Below are 12,456 nucleotides of genomic sequence, written 5' to 3' on the forward strand. Positions count from 1 at the left end.
AAGAAATGAGAGGACAACCACAACAGGTAAGACACAAAAAGAGGATACGTATTCACAGTATTACAAAAAAAGAGGAGGATTTTTAGACGACAGCAGGCAACGTACCAGGATGCTTTGCAGGGCAGGCCCATGCAGCCCAGCGCAGGGTGCATAACACTAACCAACACTAAGACGGACACACACACACACAGGGTTTAAATACAGTGACGAGGTGATGAGCCACAGCAGGATTTAATCAGGGGCGTGGCAGACAACCACAAAGGAGGGGCAACATACAAAGGGAGGAAGTGAAGAGCAAGAATATTCAAAATAAAACAGGAAACACACAAAACAGGACCAGACGCACGCAGGCCATTTCCTTTAACGTCCATCTGTCTTTCGACAAAAAACATTTGGGGGATAAGATTCTGTGGCACAATGTACTACGCCATGCAGTGTCAGTGTACAGAGGTTATTGTTGTTTGCTGGTTTGATTGCAGCGTACTGTTATTGATGTTACCATGCAGACCACCATCTGAATAATGTAACTACTGATTACATGATGGGTTTTCTTACTGTAGGAGAGCCACTGGACGGACACACACACACACACACCATTATTGAAGAAATGGATGGAGAGCGGGGCAGTAGAGAGTGAGAGGGCAGCGATGGTTTGCGGCTCAGGGGAGGAGCGTGGTGCGAGGTGTGCTGAAGTGTTTGACTGTGTAATCAGGAGGCAGCAAACGCAGGACTGGGAATGATGATAAACCTTCATATCTCCTTCTCCAAACTGAAGTCACCTTCGGGGGTATTATCAAGCCCAGAATTCCATTCATACTGAGGTAGAATATGTATTTTCTTTATTTTGGTAAAACGTCAAGCAGCATCAAGTAGAAATGAGCGTGATCGTAGCGGTCGCCTCCTTTCACAATAACGGCCAAACCGGATGCAAACTCCTTTTGTGCAAAGCGTTAAAAAAAAGCACATTCACCAACAAACCTCTTTGCTTCTAATCCTACAAGAGCCGACAAACCGTGTGCAGGATGGGCCGGAGACCAACGATTCCTCACGTAAACACACATTACAGGTTGGCCGTAAGCTGGCTGAGACCACGTGGGATGTGAAATGAGTCCTTATATTTAGTAATTGTATTGTTCTGATACGAAGCAATTGTTTTTGATAGGGAGCTTTCCCTGTGTGTCTGTGTTGATTATGTATTGCTACAGAAACCCCCATTAATGAAGTAATCAATATATCCAAACGATAATATCCCAGCAATGAACACAGCCCCAAAATAAACCAATGAATGTCTCCAGGCTACAAGGAGGAAGGAGAGAACGCTGACTGTGAAGTGTGGGACCTTCAGAGCTCTCATAAAAGGCACTCGGCTCTCTGAAACCCCTTGAATGTGTTTAATCCATCATATGAACAGGTATCATTGTATTGTGATATCACGTCTTCTTACATTGTCCTTAAAGAGCCAACAGCAGGGACCTGAAGTCTCAAAAAACAATAAATACTGTAGTTCACACAGCAAGTGTAATTAAAGCTCTATTAACATGTTTAAGTATTTTACAAGAATCTTAAACGCTTGAGGTGGTCTAAAAAATCGTAAAAATGTACATTTCAGTATTCACTCCACCACCCAAATCATCACTATTACAAGGAAGCTTTTGTTTCCTTGCAATACATTTAATACTTGACTTCTTTCTTTGTAGGTAAAAAGGCAATAAAACTGTTAATTACAATTCCCTACTCAGCATTTAGCAGGTTGGTTTATGGATTTTTGCCAGTAACACTTTTATCTCAATGCTTCTTTACAGTGAACTTTGTTTGGACACCCGCTCACTTATGATGCACAAATAGCAACTGATTCAAGTCCACACAGGGCCGGCGGATGGGCCGAACCCATCCTCATTGTAGCATGAGCTTCTCCTTAACACAACCTGAGCTGTGGTGTGTTGAAGCACCGGGGTGAGAATGTGTCGATCGCGGTGCGATGCCAGCTCTTGGTCTTTTCCTAATTAAAGCAGGCTGGAAAGAGCGCGTCAGCCACAGAGTTAATGAATGCTGAGCTACAGCCAAAAGGTCTGCTGGTCACCCTCGGGCATCTGGGTCCTGCAAACTCCAGTCTCCTCTGATTCATGAACTTTGCTAACTCTTCCATGTCTGTTTATTAAACACCTCTGTATTTGCAGGAGCTAATTACAAGTGCTATTATTAGGGAATCATAATAAAAAAGCCGCCTCCTCTGATTTATGTTACTATTCTCACTTACCGTTATGAGAGCAAAGGCAGCGCAGAAGGAGCTTCCTCCAGAGCGCAATAACACACACTATCATATGACCCCCTACAATGAAATGTGCATTATATTATAAGTTATTAATGGAGTCCCGCAGGGCTAAATTTAATCACGTAGTAGTTTGCAGGGCTTTGCGCTCGTACGCATCTCCCCGGTGATGTTTTGCCGAGTCGAGCGCTTCCCAACGCTGCCGTTTTCATTTTGGATGAACGAGACCACCAGGTGCAATGGAACTGCGTTCATAATTTCATCAGGACTCCAACGATGAGTCGTCTCTTGGCCAATCAATAATGCTCTATTGTGCTGCTAGCGTTGTTAACTCCTTTACACAGTGCGGTACACTGGCAAGTCTGTTGTTTAACGTTTACACCTGATGAACACCTACTCATAAAAATAGCTTCTGTCAGGTAAAATCCCTTCACACCGAGCTGAATGTGTTCAGCAGGACAATTTACAGTCAGATTTTTTGGCTAAGGATTAATTTGATGATAATCTTATTTAAAGTGATTCTTTTCATTGGATGTATTAGTCTGTTGTGTATGTTTTAATCTGGTTTTGTAAAGACAGGTTTTTTTAGTAGCAGTACAACATTGGAGTATTTTAGTGACCAGATGTAAATATGTGAAGTCCTGTTTAGACAGGGATACAAATTGAAAATGCACTTGAGTGTTTCTTTCAGGGGGAAACAACAAGCATTTGTGTTGCTTAATTAAACAATATCAATTAATTAAAAGAAGAAAGAAAAAAAAACAGATCCGGCGGCATTTTGCCTGCAGGGCATAAAAAAAGAAATACGTAATATTAATAAGGAATGATGTGGTTAAATAAAAGTTATAAGTACAACACCCACTTCCTTCTTGTAAAATATAGAGCACAGATTTCACCTCCTAATCATCCATTTACTCCAACACCCTCCCTGCCTTCTCTCAATGGATGTAACATCTCATTTCTATGTCCCTCCTGAATGCGCGCTGAGGGGCCGCGTGCTGCACAAAGCCGCAGTGAGCCGGTCCCATCGATCCATCGGAAGAGCAACGGTGTGCCCCTCCGTTGTGTTCATATCCCAGGACACGGCTTCCGTGTCTGCAGGGGTCGATACAGAAAGTGTCTACTTTCTACGTTTATTGTACCATGTTTAACCCCCCCCCACCCCCGGTGATATGGCTGCTAATTTAAATCACGAAGGGTCTCTTTCTTTGTATGCGTCATGTCTTTTTTGTCACAACATTTACTGATGATGGGAGTCCACCATGAGGCGTCCAAACACCAGTGAGGCGTGGGACGATGTGCATTCTAATGCGTGTGATGTAATGCGTGAGGGGGCAGAGCCGACAGGAAGAGGAATCATGGACAAGTGCAAACAGTGGTCCTGTCCTACCCTGCTGTCTACCAAGACCTCCTCCAGTGTGAAACCACAAATATGGGTTGACATCATCAAAACTCCTATTTCTCTCATTGTATTGTTCATCTCGGTTCAGTCGTTAAGTGGCTGCATTTGTATGGCTTTGGATTTTTCCACCCGGGTGTGGTTTTAACGGAGAACATTCAGACCTACATGAAGTCATAATTTACCTGAGAAACAAACGTACTCCTGAGTGTAAATGAATTTACACTCAAGCAAGAGAGGAAATCATGTTCCTTATTAAAACCTCCCTACAAACTGCTGTCTGTTTCGATGCCAAGCCGAGGCCTCTCGCACCGTACGACCCTGATCCCCTCTGATACCAATGTGTAAATCCATCAGCAACTTAGAGGAGCTTTCCCAAATGCATGCAGGAGAGAGCGGAACAAGTTATTCTGTGAAAGTTATCTGCAAAGCATCGTGTCACGTGTATAAGAGGTAAAACGCAGGGCAAAACCACTCATTGCAAGGAATAATTGAAAGGAAGCTTATCTCCAATATTTGTTACTGACTCAGACTCATGTGTATTACGTACAATGGATAATAGTAAGTATGGATAGTAGGTACTTAGAGATATTTGAGTAAGTCGCTCCAAGTTAAACTATGAAGTGCCGAAACAATTTTAGGCATGTTGAAGAAAAAGAGGATAATTAAAACCTGCAGTCCTGAAGGAGAAGAGAGTGCACTTCGCGCCTCTATTGATCACAGAGCACCGTGCAAAATAAATCAAAGGTTTTCCATCCGGGGCGCGGGATGCTGACAGAGTGAATGAGACGTGAGCTATCGATGTCTGATTACAGAGGACGCGCATCAAAGACGAGGTCGATGGGCTTCAGCAGGACGTCGATGGACAAGCCCGTGGCGCATTGTTACCAACGCGGTGAGGACGTCTCTCCCCATTTCACCACACAATGGCTGGCCTCATGCGCTGCCCCGCGCGTTAATGATCCCAGTGTGTGGGGCTATTGTCTGGGCATTGAGACCTCCCCCGCTGAGCAACCGCAGCTTGACTAGATCCATTAAATCACTTTATAGGAGAGTTCAGTTTATTCACCTGGCCCCGGCTGCCTTAGTCTTAAACACCTGTTCAACTTCCTTCATTCCACAAGCCTCCCAGCTACATCTCTTTGTAGTCTTTCTGAAGATGAGGGGAGACGTCCGACGTGGTGGTTGAAAGGAAACGTATGAGCGCCATCCTCTCTATATGGCTCTCTACTTGCACGGACAGTACGGCATGTGCATGGTTGACAGGGGCTTTGAAGCGTGACAGAAGAGATCTGTCGGGTCCTTGTGACCCTTGAATGCAGCTGACCTCGCCCTGAGCCGCATTACCGGGGCGAGGGCGAGGGGACCCTTTAGAAAGGCCGACTAGGGTCAGTGAGCAGCCGCGTTGGGGAAGTGCTGTTTGATATCACACCCTGCTCATGTTGGATTTACACACTAAATGACAAGATCTGAGTGTCAAGCATTTAGAGACACGCTATTGTTCAAAAACGCCACCACAACTCTGTCAAAACTGCAACTGAACCGCCGAGCACAGCCCTTTTTAGGATGAGGGAGGGACAAAGCCGTCTAAATAGTCTAAATGGACTTGATTCTTTTTCATGGCGTGTCTAGCTGTTATCGTTACCACAGAGGTGCAGGGTGTATTTATTTCAGTGGAAATCAAGGCTATGAAAGCAGCAGACAAGCTCCCAGAAACTGCTCCGGGTTCAGCAATGTGTTGGACGTTAACGCAGAGTACGGCCTTCTGTCAATGCCACTGAAAATCAACGCCCGTCTCTGCAGCTCCTTTCGCTATGCATGTCTTTGCTAACAGATGGGCCAGCACCACAGGAAGCCGCTCGGAGCACACAAGGTCAACCAAGGTGCACCTGCAGTAGATCCGCCCTGTGTGAAGCGAGTGAAACACGCAGCAACTTAAAGAGACCCAGACACATTTTGTCTTTACATGTTACAGGGAAAACACACAGCTAGAAGGCGAGGGAATAATCAACCTGCATTTACGGTTTTATTTGTTCTAAATGATTACCGTACTGGTTGAAGTCCAATGGTGACCCTACTTTATGAAGTTGTACTGCCTTTATTCCCATAATGCAGTTGTGTCCTCCCTGTTCCTTGACTTTGAAAGCTGGCGGGAGGGGGGGGGTCGGTCCGTACAGGCCGTGAATGAGCCAGCCAGCCCTCGGCAGGTTGTGTTGTCTTTATTAATGGCCTCGGTCTCTCACCTCTCTCTCCTAATGGGCTCGCTGCATCTACTCATCACTCAGACGGATAAAATGGCTTTTCGTGTGGCGCCGGGGAGCCACCAAGCTGCAAGCGGCTCGAGCGCAAGAAGAGAGATTAGGAGCGCGTTCGGGGTTTGACACGTTGGCGTGAGGGATCCTCCCAGCATCGCCGCCCCGCCTGTCAAGCAATGACAGTCACACTCGGATTGCACGGTTTGTGGGTTGTTTCATTCCCTGAAAGGTAACGGGGGCTAAAAACTGCCGCTAATTGCCTAAAAATGTAAAGTGGCAGCAGATGTTAATAATCTTAATATGGGCCTGCGAGCGCATGTGAAGACGTGTTCATCCAACCGGTGTCTCGGCCGCCGACCCGATTGAGCGCGTCGGCTGTCCAGATGATGGATGAGAGAGTAGCGAAGGAGACACGTACCTGATGCCTTTGATTTGTGCGATGCTGTGGTGGGAGATCCGTGACAGAGCCGAGATAACCTGAGGAAAGCAGAGAGATAAACACACGTGAGCGTTGGATGCTTTATCGGACCGACTTATTAACCCAAATGATGGGCTGCCGGTTGCTTCTGGCTTTGTGGTTTTACTGATGCTTTTGTAATGCTGTCATGCTTTATTATCTAATGCACACTTCAGGAAGAAATGGAGGAAATCATATACAATAAATAAAGATAAACCATCAAGGGCATCACAAATCAACAGTAATAAGTAGAGGTGGGCTCCTCCTATTTAATCTTTGCTTGTTCCTCTACAACTATTCTGAAAGACCACAGGGTTGCTTTCCATTGCTCTGCAGATGAAACCCAGACTGTGGTCCTCCGGACCAATAGGGGATTGGGAGAAAGTGGATGAAACAACATTTTCCTTAGTTAAAGACAACATAATAGAAAAGGAACACTAACCAAAATGAATTAAAAACTAAAATCAGTAAACAACAAGTATCCCAGTTAGCAATTAAAGCAACATGAAACAATTATACTAAAGTAATATATTCAAGTCATGTTTTTCCTTTAGTTCAAAATTCACTGCTCTTCAACGGAGGTTTCTTAGCAACATCCCCCATGTGGTGCAGTACCACAAAGGACTGTGGGATGAATTGCCGGCCGCCGTGTTAAGGCCTACATTCAAAGTGGCCACAGCCGCGTGTTGTTGTACCACTTTGGGTATTTTACACACAGAAACTTGTTTCGTCTGTGGACTATAGATGGAGTGCTCTGCAGGGACCACTAGTTCAGGCAGATGAGGGCACCACCATGGCGCACACACACGCCCACACACACACACAGCGTCTCCTGCGCCTCATCATCCACTCCCGGGGTGTATTTCGGCTCGCGGCACCATGGCAGTGCCAGATGTCTCTGTGACACGGCGGAGAAAATAGTTTTCTCAACCCCTCGTCGGCGGCAGGTGTCTCATCTCGTCGAACTCGCTCTTGTCCGAACACACAATGCGGCGATCTCAGCAATTACGCCACTTAACATTCAAGATGAGCGGATGGCCGCTGTGTGAAGAGCGCTCCACCGCTTCAGGACCACGAGGATACTTTGGTTGAATGAAACCTTTTACTCTCTCTATTCAAGCTGTTCTTATGTTTAACATGATCAGTTGTGTGAGAGCGGAGGCATTACGTGACGGAGTGTGTGTTTTTAAATGTGACCACTCGACGAGGCGCTCTCTCTTCAGGAGGATAAGAGGTTATTTCTCTGTGTCGCTAAAGACCCGTTTAACAGCCGGTCCAATAAGGAGCCAGTCTGCCGTTACACTGACATGCTTTTTTACTGAATTTTTCAGAGGGCAATTAAGAAAAAGAGACGGACAAAGAGGTGGAAGCGATGAGGAGGGTGCTAATTAGGCCCAATGTCTGTTTAGCCAACAGTGAGAGTGTCTAATAAATCACAGAGGGTCAAGCCATTGTGCTGCCGGGTGGCATGCTGCCCACCTGGTCCCGCTGCAGGGGAGGGGGGCGGGCGGGGGGGGGGGGGGGGGGGAGGGGGGCGATCACACATGGCACGCTGCCCCACAATCATTTTGGTCTTATCAGCCCACATTGCCTTTGTGGAAGGGCAGCATAAGAAGAATCATAAAACAACATCTGTCTGGTCTGTTTTTCTGCCTGGATGGATGGATGGATGGGTGGATGGGTGGATGGATGGGGGCACACATTCAGTGTTTAATAGCAACTAATATAAAGGAAGAGTAGTGCGATCAGATCCAGCTGAACACAGCGTTCAAAAGGAAAGCGGCGCTGCTGGCCTGGATCCAGAGAGGGGGCAAAGCGTGCACACCCTGGGGAGACAAGGCGGCACGAGGGTGCCAACGCTGAGCTTGCTAGACGTTCACACCTCACTTAGTCACTTCTATTGATAACAAATCACAAATTTCCTTAGGATAAGGGAATTTGAAGTGCGGTTCTGGACTCCTAAACTAACCTCGCTAAAGTTTCCCTGCTGGCAAAGTAGGTGTGAACACAGGGTGTTATTTGATTTCATAAAACCACAGAAATACAAGTGATACACAGAAGATCTTCAGTGGAGTAACCCATTAAGTACAGCCTTTATTATTAACAACACTCAGCCTCTTTTATTGCTTTTTTGTAACGCCACTCCTCTGTCTGATTTTTCTCTCCTCTCTCCTGGCCATGTTCTCCTCTCTAATACACTCTCTTTCCACTCTTCAGATCCCTTGGTTCAGCCAAAGCCTTTGAGTCCCTGCACATTATTCATTTCCCTCTCATCTGGTTCTCCCCGGGGGGTTTTAACTCGGAGGCAGGCCAGAGAATAAAGCTTCTTCCACCCCTCTAGGAATATGGAAACGTCGAGTCACATGATGGAGTGATAGCTTAGATTCCTTAAGCCCCGAACCAATATCTTATCTTAATCATCACTGTGCCGCCCCCTGGCATCCCCTTACCCACATCTGACCCTTGCTGTCAGTCAGGAGGCTGTAATTGGAGACATATGTTAAGTCAGTCAGATCTACTGATGCTTGCAGTGTCTGCATGAGACTGGAATGCAACATTTACAATCCATCTACCGCATTGACAACTTTCTGTGCACATGTGGAAGTAAGAGTGTGTGCGTGTGTGTGTTTAATGCAAAAGTAGGGTAGCAGGGTGGAAGATTGAATCTATGGTTTAACTGCAAGGCGGGGCCAAGTGGTTGCAAACAGACGCCACCCTTACAAATCGCCAAGCTCTACACATGTGGCCACAGCAGGAGCCAGGCGAGGCCTCAGGTGCACACCTTGCAGCCAATCAGAAGACCCACAGTCCCTCGTTACCCCTGGCAACTGGGCGTAACTGAATATGCATGGTCATCAAATACGAGTCTAATCAGATGAAACCTGCAGCCATATGCTATTAACAGTAGGAGGGCGGGGGTGTGATTTAGATCTGAAAAGATGCAAAAGAGGACAATTGACAGTCCATCACAGACCACACCCGTTTGTCATGTGACGCATTCATGGAACGATTACACCTTGCACCACAGATCAGTGCATGTGTTGCAAGGCATCCAACAAAGGGCCTGCATTAATTAAGAAGTAACCACATTATTTTTTACACATTTGTTCCCTTACATCTCTCTATCTCTCTCTCTCTCTGGGCTCTTCGTCCAACGACTGAATCCCTGATGTTTGTGGTATTTGTGAAGTATTCACACATTGACAAGACAGCATTGCTCTGCTTATGCCAGCATGCCAAAGTGGTAGGAATGAAGTAAAAGGGACACTGAGTGTGGGAGGACTGAGAACAGATGGCTGAGGGGGAACCCTGCGTGCCCGACATCAATAATAGACACACAGAGGAAGGACGGCTGAGCCCGTCCGTGTGTGTGTGTGTGTGTGTGTCCGTGTGTGTGTGTGTGTGTGTCCCACTGTCCTACTGCCTCCGGGAGTTGATGTCTCATACAAGCCTTCTCTTATTCTCAGTCTATTTCTTTCATGTTTCAACGCATACCATTCTATGACATAAAAAAAGCAAAAAGGCATCTATTATGAAGGTTCATGAATGCACATAAAATGTCTTTAGGTTAAATAAGTTATGCAAAGTATTCAATCTGTATTCAAGTAAGTGGGTACTACACATGTGTTTATGTAGTTTGTAAAAGAGCCTGAGTGAAATGCTGCAAATAGGGAAAAAAATCAAACAGAAGTGAATAAATGACTAAGGAATAAACAGTAAGAAATAACTACTATACCACCACATCTTTTTTTTAATGCACTGATCATACCTAACACCTAACTATAGACAAAGAGTTATGCTTTAAATGCAATGCTAAGTTATTAAATACAGTAACCAGGAAACATTATGCGTATAGGACTGTCTCCTTAAAACTGCCTTGGGGCGTGTGTGAGTGCTCCCGGTACATCTCCAGTGGGACACACTGGGAGCATTGAACCACCCCCATTAGTCTCATGTTGAAGTTGCTGGATGCCATCAGGGCCCGCGCTAATCCTGATAGCCGTCAGATTGGCACCTGCCACATTGCACTAAATCCCCTCCGAGCAGACCTTCAAGCTGCTTGATGACAGGGGATTTCACTGCCAATGTCCAGACAAGAAAAGCCTCCGGGTTGGCCCGAGGGCCGGAGAGAGAGAGCCACTGCTGACCCAAAGACCCCATTTACCCTCAGTGCCAGGCCAAAATGGCCGTGCGCCTCCAGAGGGCATTCAGGCCACACTCCAATAAGAGTATTGATGTGAATGTGTGCATGTAAATCCATTTTAGGGCTTATTTAGCTTTAGCACCCCGGACATCGATTTGATCCGGACCTGTGCTACTTGAAGGAAAAAGGGCAACCGGGGCTAATGTGTACAAATTGTACTCGATAGGTCGCGTCAGCCTGTTCAACACCTGCCAATGTGCTGCAGCCATGTCCATGACCTGTCCCATTTCACGCTAAATCGACATACATGGGTTTGCTCACTTATGCCTGACCACCAGGGATGTTACTACATGCGTGTCTCCCCGCACGCGCCCTGTCAGATCTCCTTACACACAGACACCACGGCGCACACACACACACACACACACACACACACATGGATCAATCATGCACCAGTAGGTGCACCCTGCGATATAGGTAAAGAGACCGGTTCTGGAAGAGAAGCGGCTTAAGATAACTCATCCAGGTGTCTCCAGGTCTGGATAAGACGAGGAAGAGGAAAAAGAAATGGCACAAAAAAAACAACACATGAGTGAAAGTGGAATGCAGCGCAGCGCGGGCGGAGCAGCATCAAAGAATACACGGGTCGGGTTTGGATGTGACTCCATATGTTAGATATGATATACAGATAGTTTCAACACCGCCAAACCAACGCTGAATTCCAGCACTTAAACCTCAATTGGATTGTTATTATCATTATTGTTATTATCTATTGAGCTCTCTCAAACCTCTTAATGCGGCGTGACTGCACCGTAAACTGTGGCACAGCAGCGTAGGCCATGGATTTACTCTCTTGCGACCTGCAATTCCTGTCACCATAAACCAAGCTAAATGGGTTGGTTAAGAGGGCGACAGTGTGAATAGCTCCGCGTTACCACGGAGGAAATCTATATTTAAGCTGTCTGAGCCAACAAGCCTTATTAATCCATAAGAATGCCTACAGATGAAAAACCGCAGCAGGAAGGACGCCGCTTCGCTCGGCAGATCGCACTGCGATTGACGCGTCCGACAGCTGATTCGTTCCGAAGCCAGCGCATTCATGATGCATGAGGGGGCGGGATGCTCGGGCTCGAGGCTGAGCAACACGCTGGGAGGTTTCAGGAGTGAAGGGCCGGGCGAGGGGAACCCGCAGGCATCTGGTGACTCAGCACAGGAAGATGGACGCAGGTTCCTCCACAGCTGTGACACTTCTAATAGCTTCATTTGAGCAAAGATTTGCTGTTCAATGCAAAGTAGTGTATACTCAAACAAAGACATCACCTCGGTGCTTTGGTAGAGGACGTTAATATAGAACAGATGCATTCGACTGAAAAAAGATCTTGTTACACGAACCGATTCATTACGCATGCAGGACTAAATGTCTCCAATGATCCAACACCAAGAGCTGAAGTGTCCCCAAAGGTGTCAAAAGACATTTCGGTGTGAGGAGTAGGTGAGAGTTCACCTAAATGTTAACGAGAGGCGTGGGCGTTGTGCTGTGTTGTGACGAACGTGTGGCTGAAGGAAGCCACTTTGAGCCCACAGGGCTCAATCACAGAGCGCAGTAAATGAACCCTGCGCACATTTTAGCACGCCACTCGTTTCGCTCCTGCAGGCGCGACTGCAGGAGCGTCTTGATGGCAGCGGGACAACTCTGCAGATCACGGGTTTGAACAAAAACCTTCTCCTCGGGGACACGGTGGCAGCTGACAAAACAGCCAACAGTGATGTCGAACAACCGTCCCCTCGTGTGGAGGAGACACACTGAAAGCTGCACACACAGCACGAAACCATCTCACAAAGGCCGCAGCGAGGGAAAGTGAGAGCTGAGCCAACATAGAAAGAAAATGATAAATTCTTCTGCAGAGCGCACGTTCTTTGCAAAGGGCGTGC

At 46.7% G+C, this 12,456-nt stretch overlaps 1 protein-coding gene across 12 annotated transcripts in view; it reads right to left on the reverse strand.

The window, feature by feature from the left end:
- vav2 (vav 2 guanine nucleotide exchange factor) overlaps nucleotides 1-12,456 on the reverse strand; it is a 155,911-nt gene that overhangs the window by 36,712 nt on the left and 106,743 nt on the right. For 11 of the 12 annotated variants that reach the window (XM_037483884.2, XM_037483882.2, XM_037483880.2 and 8 more), the window contains exon 3: nucleotides 6,342-6,400. In XM_037483884.2, coding sequence (XP_037339781.1) covers nucleotides 6,342-6,400 — 59 coding nt within the window. Of the gene's footprint in view, nucleotides 1-105; nucleotides 147-6,341; nucleotides 6,401-12,456 lie in introns of those variants that run through there. The other variant, XM_062558791.1, reaches the window with a different exon arrangement.

Source organism: Pungitius pungitius, chromosome 18 (genome assembly GCF_949316345.1).
Source record: "Pungitius pungitius chromosome 18, fPunPun2.1, whole genome shotgun sequence".
Classification (NCBI taxonomy): Eukaryota; Metazoa; Chordata; class Actinopteri; order Perciformes; family Gasterosteidae; genus Pungitius; species Pungitius pungitius.